General features: G+C 36.7%; 1 protein-coding gene across 1 annotated transcript in view; it reads right to left on the reverse strand.

The window, feature by feature from the left end:
• LOC149006668 (DNAJ heat shock N-terminal domain-containing protein) overlaps positions 1-20,070 on the reverse strand; it is a 61,694-nt gene that overhangs the window by 26,904 nt on the left and 14,720 nt on the right. The window contains exons 4-10 of the mRNA XM_089165006.1: positions 16,085-16,162; positions 15,874-15,958; positions 15,691-15,773; positions 15,466-15,523; positions 7,071-7,181; positions 1,242-1,299; positions 968-1,064 (exon numbers count right to left, since the gene is read on the reverse strand). Of these exons, the coding sequence (XP_089021132.1) occupies positions 968-1,064; positions 1,242-1,299; positions 7,071-7,181; positions 15,466-15,523; positions 15,691-15,773; positions 15,874-15,958; positions 16,085-16,162 (570 nt within the window). The remainder of the gene's footprint in view (positions 1-967; positions 1,065-1,241; positions 1,300-7,070; positions 7,182-15,465; positions 15,524-15,690; positions 15,774-15,873; positions 15,959-16,084; positions 16,163-20,070) is intronic.

Raw genomic sequence — 20,070 nt, forward strand, 5'->3', positions numbered from 1 at the left:
GGTGAGAAAGATTTAGGGACTTACATTTGGGGATGGGAGATATGAGAAGTTGGTCAGTTTTGGATTGGAGGATGTGGGAGAGAACCTTTAGGGAAAGGGAGAAAAGATAGGGGGAGAGGGGGCAACCTTGGCGGATTCCCACCTTGGAATGGAAGAATCCCGCCGGGGAGCCGTTGGTAAGAATGGAGAAACGAGGGGTGGAAATATAGGTCTCAATCCAGTGGATGAAAGGGGGAGGGAAACCCGTGATGGAGAGAATGTCGCTAATGAAGTCCCAACAAATGGAGTCAAAGGCTTTGTAGAGATCTACCTTAAGGAACACGGCCGGGGAGTGAGCGGATCTATCAAAACCATGGACAATTTCCTCACAAAGAAGAATGTTATCCGAGATTTTATGGCCCGAGATAAAAGCAGATTGATTTTCGCTCACAAGAGAAGGTAAAGCCTTTTTTAGCCTATTCGCTAGGACCTTAGAGATGAATTTGTAGAGAAGGTTACAGAAGGTAACCATAGTTGCATGACCTCTATGTCTAAGTCAAAACACCCAAGCAATATAAGATAAACTGCTTGAAGTATCTAAGGGAATGTGATACTAGAAAGATGAATTTCAACACCTTAAGCTAATATTTCTTGCTGACAGATGAGCACGATAACTCTATTGCCTCGAGCAAACAAGTTTTATTGCAAGAACACTCCCCCCCCCCCCCCACACACACACAGATACATATACAAGATTATAAATACAGGGAAGATATAGATTGTAGCTAACAAAGCACACATAAGCAAGCAAACAAATACCAACAAAGAAAAAAAATTACGCACGCATGCCACAGTATTTTAAAATAAAAAAGTGCCTAAGAATCAACAATTAATGCAGATAACAGAAAGGAATTATAAGATAATGAAATCGAAGGTGAATTTCCATTGAAAATCAATTTATAAAGCATAAAGCAGTACAACAGATTACCAGTGACTCTTTCGAATAGTATAAAATGCGAGGTAATCCAAGTATAGTCGTTGCAAACCAGTCAACAACTGAATCTACTAAGAGATCTCCTTGGTACCTATTATCAAAATCCCATGACTTAATCTGAAGTTCAGTAAAGGAAAAATTTATCATGCAAGCTTTCTCATGAGTTACCTAAGTGATATTTGATTTAAACTATTATGCAGTATACATTTTCAAAAGGAAGAAAAAAATAGTAATAAATAAATAAAAATAATAATCTTTTGAAATGTACCTAAGAAGACAAGATGAACTTCTACATCCAGGAGAAAACGCAATTAGTGAAGGCAGACCTGTACAATTACCAGAAAAAAGGAAACACAAGGAAAGACATGAAAGGTGAGGGGAGTGTTAAGGGAAAAAGTAAGGTGAAAACCTAACTTTAATGCAAGATTAACAATCTGATGATGCTTTCGAAGAAAGATGAATTTATGAAACCCTAGACAAATAATTCAACATGTTTTCAAGATAAAAAGCAATAAGGGATGCAAGAATACTTTCTTCTGGAAAAATAATGCCCAGTGCTTTTCTTCATAAAATTAATTAACATTAGTAACAAACACCACCAAAAAATTAATTAACATTAGTAACAAACACCACCAAAACAATTGTTCTAGCTCATTACAACCCATGCGAATCCAAATATGTCAGATGACTCCAAACCCGTCAAAACTGTTAGGTCTGGAAAGACCAGTTTACCCTCCTTCACATTTTCCCTCTTCCCTTTCCAAAGTCAATTAAAGCCCTATTTTTCCTTCTCTTTCCTTTCTTCTTGCAGTAGCTGCAACTCCAAGAATACTCCTAAATTCCATCTCCATCTTCGAGCATTACTAATCCAGCAGCAATTCTGGAACTCACTGTTGATCAGAGATGCCTCAACTTCCAATCCTTCATTGCAATAACATCCCCTATCCTCTCTATTGTATTCTCGACAACCCTAACTATACCTTTGTTAGGGCAGGAAGCAAGGAAGAAGTCAATGCACTTTATCAAGATTATGAGTAATTGGTGGCTCAACTGATGAATCTTCGTACTTTTACTGCTCAAAGCTGGACATGAAAAGCATCAGAGAATTTGATAAAACAACCTCCTCAGACATTAAATGCTTTTAATTTTGAAGCTAAAAGCCTGCCATCTTGTTTTGAAAATTTGAAATGCATCCCCTGCAGAGATGATAATTTGTTTAGCTGATGAACTAGCCAATTTTTCTCTATTTTTTCAGTACTTCTAGTTCTCAGGGCATTAGGCAATCCACTCCATGTTCAGGCTTGTTAATAGAATGCTGGTGCAATAAGAATAGCTGCCCCCATACTTGCTCCAGTGGGAAAAAGAAGCTCAAAGCCTCAAACCATAGATGAAAAAGAGAATAATTTACAGTTTCTATCCAAAGCATTTTCAGTGGAAAAATATAAAATTGACATTTCTGCTTCTTCTCTTCTCTGATCATAAAAAAGGTTTAGAGGTTTTGTTAGGGTCTAAATGTTTCACAAATGTTGAAAAGAAGTAATGGATTTACAACTACCCAAATATTGAAGGTGTAGCGGTTTTGAAAATCTTGAAAAGAAGTAATCAATTCAACAACTACCCAAAATCTTGAATATTTCCCTTCCCTTTCATTTCTATCATTTTTATTGTCATGTAATTTGGATGCTGAAGAGTAAGGAGGAATGTTAAACTAGTCCAATGGTGCTTTGGAATTAGAAAATAAAATACAATGAATCAACAGAAAATACTAGTGGAATGGACAAAGGTGTGGTTTCATAATACATTTATGGGCTGTATTTTTAAATTCTTGTGGGGTGTCCCTGAATAAAAGCAACATCTTCTGGGGTGCCCTGTCATTTCTTTTCTTTTTTCATTTTTAAATTGGGGAGGGGAGGGGGGATATACTATGTGTTGACAATTGTGCTATGTGATAGTAAATGACCAAAAGTGCACCGTTTGGTACACCTGAGTCGTGCACTTACATATTAGATGTTTTTTGTCTACTTACCTTATTACCCTGCCATTGTAGCTTGGTTCACAAGCAACCCATCATAGGCTTAGTTTCTATTGTCCTTTGAGACATTTAGTTTCTATTTTCATGCAATTCAGTTTAGGAAACTCTTCTTCAAATGGGATTGCCTTGGTTATTAACAATACTCTTGGTAAGGGGAGAGTTTCTCGTGCAATTTTTCTATTCTTCTTCTTCTTCTCTCTTCTTCTTCTCCTCTCTTCTTCTTCTCCTCTCTTCAATGTGTTTTATGGTTCTCTACATTGCTGCTACTATCACACAGTATCAGAGCCTTCGCCTTTGATTTAAAGAAGGAAACCTTAGTTCATAGAAGAAGAACTAAGCTTTCACTGGCTGAATATTGAATTTTTAAGTTCAATTTTGCAGCTGATCTCTGATATTTCATTGGTTGATGGTATTGATTGAATTATGAAATTGATACTGACTGCTGCTGATTTTATTTGAGGAGCATATAAAACACCTGCTGGTACTAGGATTTGTGAATTACCATTTGGGGTTTTATTTCGGAATCAAGCTTGCCTCAGAAGTTCAGTCTAATGTCAAAGGTGGGAGAAGGAGAGGCAATGCTAGTTTTGTCTAGTTCCCTGATTTCTCTCAATGATTCCCTGCTATTGTAGTTGTCTGTGCTTAGGTTTGTGGCTTACTGCATATTTGAATTGATCCCTAGTTATTGATTGGTTGATGGTTCCATGCTTTCTCCCTCTGGTTGATCTTGATTTCCGTCTTCAGTGTTTTTGCTTTTTCAGTTTGAGTTTATTTTGAAGTTGATTCACTTATATTCTTCCTTGAAATCTTCATATGCAAAAGCCACTGTTCTGAGACTTGACCTGGAACCCTGCAACTAAGAAATTCTTCAGATCTGTTGGGTTCAAATATACTTCTTGCTACTGCTATGTGCCATTGGGCTTTCCCCTCATGGCCGTAACATATTTTGGATGCAATGTCTTCTACCTGTTATTGAAACCCTTTAATATAGCTGCTTTCACAGTGTGGTCTTTATTAGTTGCTTGACTGTCAAGCAGAAGACGGCAGCGACACGGCCACGCTACTTCTCCTTTTCCTTCTTAATTTTAATTTAATGTATTTGGCACTTAGTTTTCCTATTCCTTTTCAATTTGGTTAGCAAAATAACACTCTAAATGTAGTCGTGCACATTGCTTGGCTTTTGCTTTGCAAATTAACTTGGAATTAATGTGCAGGAAAACTGTCCCACCCCCCAGGACTCTGCTTGTGCGGAAGCCTTTGGCACCAGGTTTGCCCTTCTTAATGTGCGGGAATCCCATCTTTAATTCTGACCCCTACCTCACAAGTTATTCACATATTACCAACTTACCATGAAGAGTGTTTTTACTTCCAAGTCTGTCCTCCATCTATAAGTTTAATTCATTCTAGTTTGCTATATCTATAGACATGGCATTCTTTTCCTTTATCTACCAATGGCCCCTTAAAAATCTGGTTTATTATTTCCAATTTGTGCCGATTTGCTGATTTCTTAAGCCTGTGAGTTGTCAACATGGGTTTGGAACCCAAAAAAAATTTGTTACTTGATATGTTTGCTTGGACTAAACCCAAGAGTGAGTTGGGATTGATTGATTAATTACTAATTTTCCTTATCATGGATGGATCCCTCTTTGTAGCTAGAATTTACAGAATTGCTGCTGGGATTATATTTCACCATCTTACTTAGTGGGCACTTGCACAGCCACTATTTCAATCGAGAAAAGATGCATTGGAAATTATTGCAATCTGAGATTCTGAATGCAAATGCTGCTTTTGGCCATTTTTTTATTTAGTCTACATGTAATGCTACAGATGAGGGGAAGATTGAAATATTATTCTCTATCAACTCTAAGACTTTTATTTGGTGGTATTCTACAGTAATATCTACCTACCTACATGGTCCTCGGTAACCTATATTGCCTATTTAGCTATGGCAACCACTACCTATTTGGCCTTTAGTATCCCATACTACTTATCTGGTTCACAGCACCCTATACTGCTAATTTATCATTGGGGACCTTACTTTGAGGCACTATATCTGACTTTGGTTGAGCAAAAGTACTACCTACTACTTGCCTTCCTTGGGAAGAGATTACGTGCATACACTGGAGCTGCACTTTTATCTATTTGTGTAGACATTGGAACCACACTTTTATCTTCTCTTATGGAGATTCCCACTACTACACGTCTCTTACGATATAGCTATTGGAGACGCTACACTTCAAAGACAATGACTAATTACTACTACTGGTATTATTTGGGCACTACCTTTGATATGGTTGTTGCTAGTTGCTACTATGCTTATGGATGCAGCTCCTATTCAACACCACATATTTTTTTCATTGTTAGATGGTTCATTCAGCATGAAGATTATTTACTGAAATTGTTGATGATTATCGCTGAAATGGAGTTCTCTTAGTCTTTACTGGATTCTGCTACTGGAGCTTATGATCAGGATTGATGTGGTCTTTAATATATGTTCTTGTTATCCCATGCTGGAATTAATAAATGTTCTTGTTTCCAAGTTGGAGCCTTTGCTATGTATACTGCAGCTTGAGGGTGACTATTGACCATAGAAAAAAATTCAAGGGAAACTCAAGTTTCGACCAGGTGAAAATGGGAAACTTAGGTTGGAAACTGGGAAATTTCAAGGAAACTTAGGACTTTTTCATGCAAGTTTCGACAGGTTTTAAGGAGTATTTTAGGGTGGGACTTTGCATTTAAGCTAATTAGAGTATAAAGAACAACATTGGCTATATTTTGCTAAGAAAATCAATGTAGATATGTCATTCAATATACATAACATCAATGTAGAGTTGTCCGAAAAGTACACTAAAAACCTAACTACTTAAGCACATAACATTCAATATATAATTTCTAACTTCAAAATAGCTAACAATAAAAGGAAAGTACAACTTAATGCCAAAAGGAGTGCCAAGAGTGGATCCATCCTGTGAGCTGAGTAGTACTATGCCTGTAACATCCTCTTCTCCAACCAACGAACATAGACATCCCATGACATTTTATGCCTATGGTTGTCAAGGTATAGTCATCAACATGCTTAAAATAACCAGTCTGAGGGAATACGCAATTTGGATAAGGAAGTCCTGATGGGAGGGTATTTGTCGTGGTATTTGGGGAAACATGAAATAAACAAAAAAAATTGAAAATTTGGGAAAGCTGCAAAATTTACAAGAAAAAGTCTTAGGTTTCCACGAAATTTCCCATGTTTCCCAAGAAATTTGGGAATTTTTTTCTTCTTTCGTGAACCAGCTGGTCCAGCTGGGTTGAACCAAGTTTCGACAAGTTTTGAGGTTTCAAGTTTCGACAGTTACGATCAAAACTGAGGACTTTTTTTCGGTTCTCATGAGTTTCGTTTCGACTTTTCAAAAATGCGAAATTTTCGCATGTTTTGACCGAAATTTGTACCATGCTATTGACAATTGTGCTACATTAAGGGTACATGACCCAAGTGTACTATGGGGGTACACCTGAGTCATGTATATACATAATGGATGTTTTTTGTTTTTATCTACTTTATTGCCCTTGCCCTTGTAGCTTGGTTCACATTATAGGCTTAATTTTTGTTTTCCTTTGAGATATTTAGTTTCTATTTTCATGTAACCCCAATTGAGACATTTCTTCTTGAACAGGACTGCCTTGATTATTAAGAATACCATGGGTGAGGGGGGAGAATTTCTCATGAAACCTCTCTCTCTCCTTCTCTTCATTCTTCTTCTTCTCTCTTGTTCTTCACTTATCTTTTCTGCATGTTCTGGTTCTCTAAATTGCTGCTATTGGCACACCATGCAAACCCCTTTTTACTTCTTTTTAAAGCAGAAGCTCAAGCCACAATGTAAAAACTTATTTCTTCCTACCATAAGCTTGCAAAAGAGAGACTTTTTTTCTCGGAGACCGAGGTCAAACTGAACCATTTAATCAAGAAACTTCAAGGAAGCTGTATTTTCATTTACATTTTCCATCTTCATCCAAATGTTAAGATTGCTCATCAACACATATAAAAAAAACAGCAAAAAGTGAAACAACTACCATTTCTAAAGAATGGTTGTCCTGTGGTACTCCTCTCAGCAAGGTGTGCAGCAAGCTCAACTTCCTCAAGTTCCACCATACCAGTGCCAGCAACTCCATCTAACAAGCCAGCTGAATGTACCAAAAACCAACAAACATATTTGAAGTATTATTCAGAAGCTCAGTAAAACATAATGTAGTGAGAGAATATAAATAAATAAAATGAGTGGCAGGTCCGGTGGGAGAGGAGGGGACCTGATGCATATCCATCACCAAAATTGAGCTTCTTTTCTTAAAAATGAGACTAAGGTTGCATTTAATACATGTTGGGCCTTTGAACCCATTGCTTTTCTATATATTACTTTTATAGGCCTAAATTATGGGCAATTAGGTTCCATATGAGATTAGTTGTTTCTGCTTTACTTTTTTGTTTTTTTTTAAATTATTTGAGGTTAGTCCAGTTGAAGTGGTTCTATGCGGTTAAGTTTAAGTTGCAAGTAATTGTGAGTGAGTGTTTTAGTGGGCTGGATTATGACCTTTTGGAGTCTATTTCAGTTTCCTAGTCACTTCAAGTTACCCAATAGAGTAAAGAATCGGACTATGCCATTCTTTTTTGTATAAGAGTATTTTTCAGTCTTCTATATAAGGTCCTAATAAGCAATAAGGGTATATATTGAACACAGATTTGATCAATGATTCCTCAGCAAGCTGCTGCGGCTGCATTAACCCTAGTGAGATTGTTGTGTATATCAATCAACTCCTTGACAATGGAAACAGGGAAACCTAGAAGGTTCGAATCAAAGTCCCCACTCAACTAGGTTGGAGATTTATTTTTCAAGTTCTTTCGAGTTCAAGATTCAATAGATATTAATGATCCTCTGACCAATTAAGCTGCAGCCCAAGAAACCCTACGCTACTGCAAGCTTGATACTCATTCTTCTCCTGATCATCCAAGCCACCCACATTTAATATTCCACCAATCTCTTGAAATCATCCCATCTCACAAATTTGTTGACAAAATACCAACTAGCTCCTGGCATTATCTCAAGATCAATACCCATCCATCTCCACCCAACGGCCAGGTTAACCCAAATCAACAAGTAGGAATTCTCAAAACCTTCACTGATATATCCAATCATCTCAACCCTAATTTCTCAATAATCACAGAAACCTAATTTTGACACATTCAAACCTTCCTGTTCATTAAAAATCCTGGTTAACTGCCTCCTAGCTGATGTTCTTACAATCTAGGATAACATCCTCATACATAATATTCTAAATGTTTGAGGTATAAACACCAAGCTGAATTTTCAAGGCACTGCCAAGAAATCCAGGCTCTTTATCGGGTCCAAGTAGACAGCATATCATGTTGACACTATACCAGTTTACATTCATTTATATGAATCTTTGTTTTATTTTTTTTTTCCAAATAATATGCTAACAATATATACTCATTGTTGGCTATCCTACGCTTCATTTATTACATGCATTCTCATTTCAGCCCATTATTGACAATATTTCCATCATATTGTGTTAATACTAATATGGGTTCTATGTTGCATATAAGCTATAAAACTGTGACGTGCCGCACATGATGGTGCAAGTGCTCACTTCTTGAATACTTCATCAAGTGTTGAAGTCCTAGCAACAGGGTGAATATTTGACAAGTAAACCCTCCACAGAACCGGCCAAGCATGGGGGTAGGCATTGCCTTTTATGTTACACTAGTAAAGTTGCACGTGTGGCCATTTGTTGTGGACCGGAAAAGAATTTCTGAAGAGTAAGGAAAGGAAAAGCAAACAAGAAGTAAACATTGAGATTTACAACTCTTTATACTTAACATTTCACTGTTTGGGTGGGTATACCTCCCATATCTTCCAGTAGGATCAACTTCAACAAATTCTGGGTATGCTGTTTCAATCGGTGGAAACAGCAGCGGAGCTCCCCCACCCCCTCCCCCGGGCAAATTTTTTTTAATTTCTTAACAGAAGCCCTTTTGGCCCTTATTAATTTTTGGTCAGCTGGCCCTCTTTCCAGTGTGAAATTTCAGCAGTTGCCCCCCCCCCCCAACCACCCCCATGTTGAATCCTAGCTTCACCCCTGGGTGGAAGTGCATTCAGTCTCTATTCATTTGGAATTATTTTTCTGCCTTATAAGTTAGGTATATGATCTCTACCTTGCCTCTGAGAATTGAGGTTGATGAAAAGGAAGAAGAGGAGAATAAGAGGGAAGAGAGAGAGAAGCGGTGGGGGCAAAGGGGATCAATCCAACCAAAGAATGGTTGAGTCAATTGGGCTAAAAGAGAAAACAAAAGTAAGTGTCATTATTATGAGTGAAATGCTAAGCATACCAACACTATGGGTTTCTTAGTAATGGATGCTTAAAAAAGGGGATCAAATTAATAGGATAGAGAATAGTTGCCTTAATTTAGATTTAATACCAATAATGTTTATTAGGAAATTAAACTAACTACTTTAGGGCCTTTTAGATACTGAAAAATTTTGCAATCATTTTTCAATAACAGTAAAAGAATTTGAAGAGACGAATTCACAAAATCCCGATATTCAATTGCACTCTCAATAACGGACACTTAAAAGGGGATCAAACTAATAAAATGGAGAATATTTACCTTAATTAGATTTAATATTAATAACATTTATTGAGAAATTAAACTAATTAATTGAGGTCCTTCCGTCCTTATGAAAGTGAGATTTTTGCCAAGATTTTTCTAATGTCATCATTTTTCTTCTCAACAATTTATATGGAAGATCAAGGCAGTTGATGGAAACAATAACCATTGATTGGTTATTTGATCCAAAAAAACTTTGGGCTTGAAAAAATTAATTAGATAAACTCGCCCCCGCAAAGAAATCATAATTCTTTGTTTATAGGACGTTTTAAGTAGTCTTTATAGATGATAACTGGATAACTTTGTCCAATCAAAGAATTTGCACAAAGCAAGGATTAATTAACACATTAATAACAATAAATATGTAAATGAACAAATTTACTCCTTTAGGAAATCAAAATTCTAATCTTATTTCTTTCTTTATAGGACTATCGTAGGTAGTCTTTATAGACAATAATTAGGATAAATTTGTCCAATTAAAGATTTGCCACAAAGCAAAAGATTTATTAATACAAATAGACAAAATTACTCCAAAAGAAGATCAAAATTCAAATCTTAATTCTTTGTTTGTAGGACTTTTGTAGGTAGTCTATATAGAAGATAATTAATAACAATAAGTATGTAAAGGATTTCTTTCTTTCTTTTTCTTTTTTTAATGAAGAAAATAAATGAAAGCAAAAAATACACACTATGAGAGCTCTCATTGGTACATGCCAATAGAGCTAATTTAAGGACAATTTGAGAAAGATTTAACCTACGACTAGAACAGAGATTAATAGCTGCTGGACTCTGGACGAGCGTCAAAAGAAAGTCTATGGCAATTTTATAGTTTGTCTTCACATGTGAGAAATAGGACAATTTTGTCTTTGCCACAAACAAAGTACATATGTTTATATAATTATATGATCATATGATATAGTCTTATACTGAATGCTTAGGGCACCTAGGCAAACACCTTGTCACTTAGGCACCTCTCCAATGCCTTGGGTTCCATAATAGCCTTGACAACTATGATCCCAAGGATCACCTCATATTTGAGGTGCCTCAACATGGATACCATCAATCAAACGAAACAGAAAATGTATTTTTACGAGAGTAGCCCATATAGTTACAACCTGCATGATCAAGACTCACCAAAGGTGAGGACCAATAACCAATAACTCTTCAACACAATCAACCCAAATGGGTACCCCCAAAAAAATGGTGTGTGGATCTGATGAAGGGGAAATCTCAAAAGGTCTTTTCTTTTATTGAAGGGGGTGGGGGTGGGGGTGGGGGTGGGGGTGGGGTGGGGAAGATCCGAGAAAAGGTGTTTAGAATGGTTAAAAGAGATGGTGTAGAAAGTTTGAAACAGAGTGGACAGGTAAGGATGGTTCTTGGGGAAAATTTTTAATGGGGTGGATTTCTAGCTTGATGGATCTGCAGATCCAGAGGTTGGAAGCAAATGAAACTATGATCAAACCTACTAGATGGGGATGATTAGAAAAGATCCTTCAAGTTTGGGAGGAATCCAATGGATAGATTAATGTAGATCCAGGTCCTAGGATTTGGGTTCTTGGTTTATTCGAAACTGAACAAAGTTTGTCAATTTTAGGTTTTCAATGGACCAATGTGGTTGCAACTTGGATCATGTGTGAGGGATAACACATTTGGGGGGGCGGGTTGAATCTGCTAGGTATTCTAATGGTGAATTTGGACCACAACTAGGTTTTTGGAAGATGGCACCTTCAAAAATAAAAATAGAAAAGGGGACAGAAATGGATAGGGATGAGCCCATAGAAAAAAATTCAAGGGAAATTTCGACCATGTGAAAATGGGAAACTTAGGTGAAAACCTGGGAAATTTGGAGAAAACTTGAGACTTTTTCATGCAAGTTTTGACATCAAGTTTCGACAGGTTTTAAAGAGTATTTTGGGGCAGGACTCAGCATTTAAGCTAATTAGAGTATAAAGAACACATTGGCACTTGCATTTTGCTAAAACAATCAATGTACATATGTCATTCAATATACATAACATCAATATAGAGTTGTCCGAGAAGTACACTATAAACTTGACTACTCAAGCACATAACATTCAATATATAACTTCTAAGTTCAAAACATCAAATGCAAAGTAATTGACGATAAAAGGGAAGTACAACTTAGTGCCAAGAGGAATGCCTCGATGGATCCATCCCGTGAGCTGAATAATACTATTCACATAACATTCAATATATAACTTTTAAGTTCAAAACATCCAATACAAAGTAACTGACGATAAAAGGGAAGTACAACTTAGTGCCAAGAGGAATGCCTCGATGGATCCATCCCGTGAGCTGAGTAATACTATTTGTTTTTAACTTCCTCTCCTCCGACCAACGAACATAGACATTCCAGGACATGTTACGCCTATGGTTGTTGAGGTAATCGACAACTGCAGCTCTATGAGTCTGGTCATCAACATGCCTAAAAAACCAGTCTGAGGGATACAAAATTTGGATAGAAAATTTCTGAAGGAGGGGGTATTAGTTGTGGTATTTGAGGAAATAAGAAAGAAACAAATAAATCAAAAATTTGGAGAAACCATGAAACTTGCAAGAAACGTCCCAAGTTTCCACGAGATTCCTTGGTTTCCCTCAAATTTTTTTTCTCATAAACTGGCTGGTCCAGCCGATTTGGCTCAAGTTTTGACCCAGTTTTGACCCAACCTCAAAATTTCAAGGTTTCAACAGGTTTTGACGAAAATTCGACAATTTCGATCGAAACTTGGGACTTTTTTTCGGACCCGCATAGTTTTGTTTCAAAGTTCCAAAAGTGCAAAATTTGGACAATTTCGACCAAATTTTGTACGATGGATGAGCCTGCCAAATGGAATGGAAGACTGAATCCACAATCAATTCAAAGAATTGGACTTCAAATACCAAAACTCTAACAGGCATCTTGCACTCTAAGCGCCAGCGAACCTCCAGCTGCTTGGACTAGAAACAACGAGGATCCAATCAGCCTACTTGGTCTTGAAACACCAACCAGACAATACTCTATCTTAAACCATGGTGGGAGATCTCGCGAGATATCTCGCTTTTTCAAAGAAGTGAGATGAGATGGAGATCGAGAGCAGAGAGTTGGGATATCTCACTCGATATCACACAATATCTCGCCATATCTCACTATATCTCGCTGAAACTCTCAATTTTTGCCCTTTTTTTGCGGATTTCAGCTGGATTTTCACTTGCAACTACTCTTAGCAAATCTACAACATCAAAAGAAGATCAATCATTCTCTGCTTGTCTTATGAACTTATGATTTAATGACTTAAATAGAACTTCTAATGCTTGTACAATTTTATTATTCTATTTTTGAAAATTGAGATTGTGATACTCGTATGGATGGAATTTTGATGACATTTAGGTTATTTGATGCATTGATACACTTTTTTTTTCATTTATATGCCTTAAAGGTTCTATATTACATGTTGTATAACCTTGCAGTCCCTAATCCTACAACATTTCGGTTTCACACTATGGGTAGACTTAGAAATCATACTTAGGGTTGTTTTCTGACAAATTTAAGGCCACCAATGTACTCAAAAGGCCTTAAATAGGTCAAATACCAAATTTTAGCCCAATTGGGACCCCAAAACCCACCGAGTTGACGCCAAAAAATCACATATCTTGACCAAGATCTTGCCGAGATGGTCAAGATCTCAGTTTTTCAAGGTGGCGAGATCTCACTCAAGAGCGAGATCTTCTACCATGATTTAAACACTAGACATAATAACTCACACAGAAAAGGAAACAGCAAGAGTTTGCTAATAAAATTATTTTTTCTACTCTGCCTATATCCGTCCAAGATGGGTTATTAAATAGAGGGGCTTAAACAGCAAACTAGAAGTCCTACTGGAACTAGAAATAGGAATTTTAAGTAAACATAATACTACACTTCCAGCTTATGCATGAAAGGTGTCAAACCTAATTAAAAGACTAGGAATAGACTTAATTACCCCAACTTAAATTGACCCAACTAACTCTAAATTAAATTAAACCACATTGAACACAGTTCAATTTAACACAAAAGCAACAAAAAATTAAGCAATCATCATATTTAGCCTATATATTAAACTTTTAGGCCCATTACCAATTAAAAACCTTGGGACAAAAGACCCAGCACCCATATCTATCAACCCTAGGTTGATCCCAATGGAAATTGGCCAAATACAATGCTGGATCTGCATGACCAAACCACTAGAATTTGGGTATTTAATGAAGTCATTCAATGTACAAATCAAAAAGAAACCAAAAACTTCATGCCTTTACTGTCCCAGACCCTAAGCTTCACTGTCACTCCCTACAGTCCCCCCAACACCCCCCCCCCCCCCAAAAAAAAAACCCTGCTGTTTGGCACATCTTTCCTCCAGTTGTGTTCCAGCATTAGTAATCTTGCTGACAAGCAGAATCAAAGAACAAAATCACATAAATGAGCAATTAGAACAGCCAAGAAATATCAGGTGATGATGCTTTTCTGTTCCTATGGACTCTTATAATTTTTGGCGTAAACACTTTCAGTTTGCTTTTTGGTTTCCATGATTTTATCGACTTCTCCTTTCCTATTATTTTTTTATTATCTACGAAAGTTGAGGGAAAAAATTTTAAAGCTAATATGGCAGAGAAAACCTACCAAAAAACTGTCAATTTCTTACACTAGAAATCCATTACTCATAAAACTGACCAAGGTCAAGCAAAAATATATCAATACTCATACTTCTTTTTCCCCCTTTGTTTTCTCCTCTTTTTTTTTTTTTTTTTCCCTTGAGGGGGGGGGGGGGGGAAGCGAGGGGGTTGGGGAGTTGGTTCACAATGGGCAACACAAAAAATAGCTTGTTGAAAGTTCAGAAACTAAATATCCCAATCCATGGCTTTATCACTCAGAAATGAGAACAAAAGAAGAAGAGTGGGATCAAGGGTTGTAGTAAAATTTTCTTCAAGGCTCTTGAGATATTCCATGGAATGTGTGACTAAGAGCTTCTTGTTTTCCTTTTTCTGGTAATTATTAGTGTTTACCAGGATGATTTTGTATGCTGAAAGCCTTGGAGGAGGGGGTTTTTTTCAGCTCCTTCCAACCTCTAGTGAGCCAGTGAGAGGATATGTTATCTCACTTTTTTGTCTATTTTCCTTTAACAAAGTCACTAACAGCAGCCGGAAAAAAGGGGGGCATGTGAAAGTAGGTGGCTGCAATCCAAGGATAAGGAAGTATAGCTATAACATTCACTAACCAAGAACATCTACTGATGTACAACAGCTAAGAGTTGAACCATTATGGAATTGGTCAATCATGTTCCTATATTTAACAGAAAGGTTGATATCAATTCATGTATCAACTTTGGCAATCGACCTTTAAGATAAGGTTCATTAATTTGAGACTTAGAAATCAACTGAACGAAGGATTGACCTAACATTTGGAACACTCATCCACATCAGCCAAGTCAGACCAAGCCAACACAAAAACAGTGATTTCAAATGAAGTTCCACTAGACGTTGACCTTCAAGTGATTTAGTTCATTCAAAATTTTGATAGGAATAAGTTAAACCGGAAAAAAGAAATAGCAATTCTTGTCTCTATATATGGTTGACGAGTGGTAAGCTACTTGAAGTCCACCTTCATCAAAACAGCTCATAAATTGTGTGTTTTAGTAGGAAACCAAATAAAAGTGCTACTAAATAACTAGAAACATGAAGTAAGAATTCAGCTACAACACCATAATATTAATAACCATGAAGGAACAACCACATAAGAAAGAATAAAACACATACCAATTCTTTTCCAGTCATTTGAGAATTGTGCACAGCGAGAGCTCCCAGATGAATAAACCTAAGTACCAATTTTGACCAAGAGTTCAATAGTGCACAGCATAAAAGATTCATTACTTGAAGAACTATTCAACGGAATAATAAAATATTAAGAACCATGGAGAACTAATTTAATAGATGTAAATCCAAATTAAACCAATACACACTGTCTCATTAGTCTGAATATACCTGAATCAGCCATGCCTTGTCGCCCCCAATAGAAGTCTGGAAATCCTGAGTTTTGATCACATTAAAAGTATCCACCAAAGTACCTATATAAAAAAAAGGTTATCGTAGCTCATAAAAGTGAGACATTTAAATCATCTTCAAGATGTAAATTGTAAAAGGAGCAAGGTCAAGATCCTATCTAACCAGAATTAGAAGTATCTAAAAGTGGAAGATCTAGTTCTGAAAAACTTTTCCCAAGAGATTTTCCTTTGACCTTTTCAATAACATCCTACAACCAAGCAAATGAAATGTGCATCCAGCAACAATATGAACAGTGGCAAAGATAAAAATAAATACGAAACTAAAATAACAAAAAATGAAAAAATTATCTCCTTAATGGCTGCCAGAAACTCACTAGGTGCTCATCAATGCCAAATTTGTCATAGTCATTCTTCCATAATGGATTGCTTAACAGCTCAAATGCATACCGGATCTGCAAAGATCCACACATAATTTGAAAAAGCAAAACCAATTTGAAGAAAATTCCACAGGCTCAACAATAACATCAGGAAATCATATATAGCAATATCCATCATCTCACACTGGATGCAACATATCTAGAAGAACCACATTGCATCTGTAACTACATAGAAATCAACCTGTAGCTTCCCAAAGATTAAATAAAAGTCTTAAGAACTTGTTAGTCGTTACCTTCCATGCCACACTTACACGAAGAAGCAGGCTCAAGATGCGAACTTTTTTCTGAATGAATTTTTAAAGAAATTTGTGTTCATATCTTGGAAGGTTTCCTTTTGAGAAAAAAAAGTTCTTTCAGATTCCCTTCTCTTCTACACACCTCTAGAAAGATAAACCCATGAAAATCAAGTATTTCAGTATTTCAAAATACTCAGGTCCTGTATCTTACATTTCTTACTGGAATTTCTCAACCCCTTCTTGTTACTTCTACAATTATGATCTTCACTAACCATAATGTGATAAATTTTGGATTTTAATCCAACAGTCATCCTTTGTAGACAAAAAAGAAACATGTTTTTATTTGAGATGCAGAGGTGAACTTTCTTCATTCTTTTACCTCAAAGAACAGAAAAGAAAATTAGTAACTGAAAATAAGCAGCAAGGTTTTTCCTGTGCAATCAACATTTTTGGATAAACAAATGATCTAGGGTCATCATATTGAAACCTTAATATTCTCTAGAGCACATACCCACATCCCTTCTATGGTATCAGCAGAATCATGGCTTAGAACTAGGGGTGTAAACGGATCGGATTCGGATCGGATAGTGATAATACCATATCCACATCCTATTATATTCGGACGGATTCGGATAATATCCTATCTGATTTCGGACGGATTCAGCCGGATTCGGATGATAATCGGATAGTTATTTTCTTGAATAAATTATTCTAAATGGCAATGAATATAGATTGAATACAAGTTTTCGTCTACCTAGTAATATCTTTACCACTTTATTTGTGAGGGTTAGGTTTCAAATTTAAGAATTTAACAACTTTAGTAGTTATTTAGCAAAAAATCTAGAAAAATACTCACATATTTCAAGTAAAAAATATATAAAATAAGAAAAACAAATCCAAATAAGTAACTTAATCGGATAATTTTATCGGACGGATAATAACCGGATAGAAAGGGGTATACCATATCCGCATCCTATTAGTAATCGGACGGATTCAGATACCTCTAAACGGATGCGGATGCGAATTCGGGAGCGGATTTCGGTTATCCATTTACACCCCTACTTAGAACATCTATTAATGCTATGACTTTTTTTGAGGTTTGAATAAACATTATTAAAGAAGGCAAAAGGAAATAATACAATGACCGAAGGCAGAAGAAGCAGAATCAAAACATCAAACAAGCAGAACTTAAATAAGCCCTATGCAAACCACCAGGAGAGACTACATGACTGATTCCAGGCATTCTCAGTTTCTGCGATCAGGAGACTATTAATCAATGTTGTAGTATCAAAACTAAAGGAGCTCCAGATCTGATTGAAAGACAGAGAAGAAGTAGTTCAGCAACATCAACATGTGATCCTCCTATCCCACAAAATATGATATACTCAGCCAATCAGGAGTACTTTAATTCATCTCTCAAGTTTCATGTCTTATCAATCATCTATTAGGTAGTCCCTTGTAAGTAATGTGCCATGTTAACACCCAAATGTGGTAACAAGTTAGGCAAGGCTTCTTGTAAAATGAACACATGTCAGTAAAGAAACATGTAGGATTAAATTAGCATCTTGGAATATTAATTCCTTAACGAGTAAGAGTCCAGAGTCAATATAAGATATGAGGATATGCAGGATAAATATTACCTGTAGTCCAAAAACTAGATGGAAGGGTAAAACAGCTAAGGTGTTGGAAAACCTTAATCTTTGGAATACAGCAAATCAAAATAACAGGAGTGGATTGAGCATTATAGAAAATAACGAATATTCAAGATCTCGTCTTGTCTCAGTGTCTCAAGACAACCGAGATTTCACCAAAATCTTGGCTGAAAATGCTTCAATGACGTACAGTGTTTTGGTTGTGTTTTGTTTGTGTTTTGGTGGGTTTTAAGGTGATTTTTTTGTACGACCGAATTTCAGGCCAAAAAAAGAATGGCAATGCTATTTTGACTAAAACCTAACACAAATTGGTCTTCTAGATTCACACATCCCAAGCTGTATGAGGATAAAACTAGATCATGCATTTTCAAAAATCTAAACATGGATATACAAGAAAACATTGACACTTCCATTAAAATGCAAGAACAGATACTGAGTAGTAGTCAAATATTAACTATAATTTAAAAATTACAAATTACAATTTATATTATGAAACCCCTTGAAATTTTCAAAATTTCACCAAAGTTTCCAAGATTTTGGCGAAATTTCTCCGAGATTTCAGTGACATTTCAGCAGAATTTCGTCAAGATTCGGTCTTGTTTTGGACTATGTTCCGTCTCACCAAGGTTGAGATGGCCAAGATTTTACGAAATTTCAGCAACCATTAGAGAAAGGACCCTAAAAATGACATGGTGTAAGTTAAAAGATTTGGGAATAGGATGACATCCATCAAGATTATATTATTGGGACAAATGGATGGAATAGCACAAGGTTTTACCCAAGGATAAAATAGCATTATAATGGATGACTGGAATGGAGATGTAGAGGCTATGAAAGTGTTGGTTGGTTCAGTTCTCTTAGAAGTTTAGTTCTATTAAGAGTTTTGGTTCATGTAATTTTCTATTTCTTGTTGCCTAAGGGTATTTATGTAATAATGCTTTTTCACTTCATTATAAATAAAGGGCTTGGGATCACACTGATCAAGTCAAGCCATTCTACTACAATTCATTTTTCTCAACATGGCAACAAAGCCAAAAATCAATAAGGGAAGAGGCAAGAGAAGAAAAAGGAAAAAAGGGGAAAATAACGAAGACCTACCTCCACCGCTGCTGCAATTGCACCACTGCCTCTGCAATCCAACACCTTCTTCTTCACAACACCCATCACACCTAACAGACCTGCAACTGCTACAGAACCCATTGCCCAAACCTGCAACTGCTCCAAAACATATATGCCAGACTTGCAACTGCTCCCACACCTATCACCTAGACCTGTAAACTGCTCCAACCCATTGCCCGCCCTGCAATCACCCTTTCCTCCATCATCTTGACAGGAAAACATATCAGCCAGACCTACAACTGCTCCCACACCTATCGCCCAGACCTGCAAACTAGTCCAAACCCATCGCCTACCCTGCAATCAGTGTTTCCTCCATCATCTTAACCTGAAAACATATCACTCAGACCTGAAAAAAAAATTCTTCTTCTGCCATGCTCTTCCCCTTTGTCCCTGTCGACTTCTGGTTCCTATTGAACCAGCGACACTAACTCCCTTTTAAACCCATGATACCCCCCCCCCCAAAAAAAAAAAAGGAGAGGAAGCTGATGGTATTACTCACCCTATGAACCCTTTGAATCCTACAACTCCCTAAATTTGTTTGGGTGGTCTAGCTATTCCATTCTGCAATGTTTCAATTGTTTCAAAAGGGGTGAAGACTGAAGAACTGCAGACAGTTTGATGACATGGCAACCACCGATGGTACTACTGCTCCCACTGACTCCGAACATTACCCCAATCTTCCTCCTCTTTCAATAAGATTTGATGGAACAAATTATTTAATCTGGTCTCGATCTACATACTTGACTATTGTCGGAAGAAGTACTGTTGGACACATTACAGGCACCGCCATCAAACCTACCACCATAGGTGTTTCTCAGGATAAATGAATCTCGAATGACTCTCTTATCATGTCGTTCCTTTTGAAGTCCATGAATCCAAATATTGCCCATGGATACCTATTACTTGATACTATAGC

Source organism: Hakea prostrata, chromosome 8 (assembly GCF_041222555.1).
Source record: "Hakea prostrata isolate BN-2017 chromosome 8, UWA_Hpros_2, whole genome shotgun sequence".
NCBI classification, from domain to species: domain Eukaryota; kingdom Viridiplantae; phylum Streptophyta; class Magnoliopsida; order Proteales; family Proteaceae; genus Hakea; species Hakea prostrata.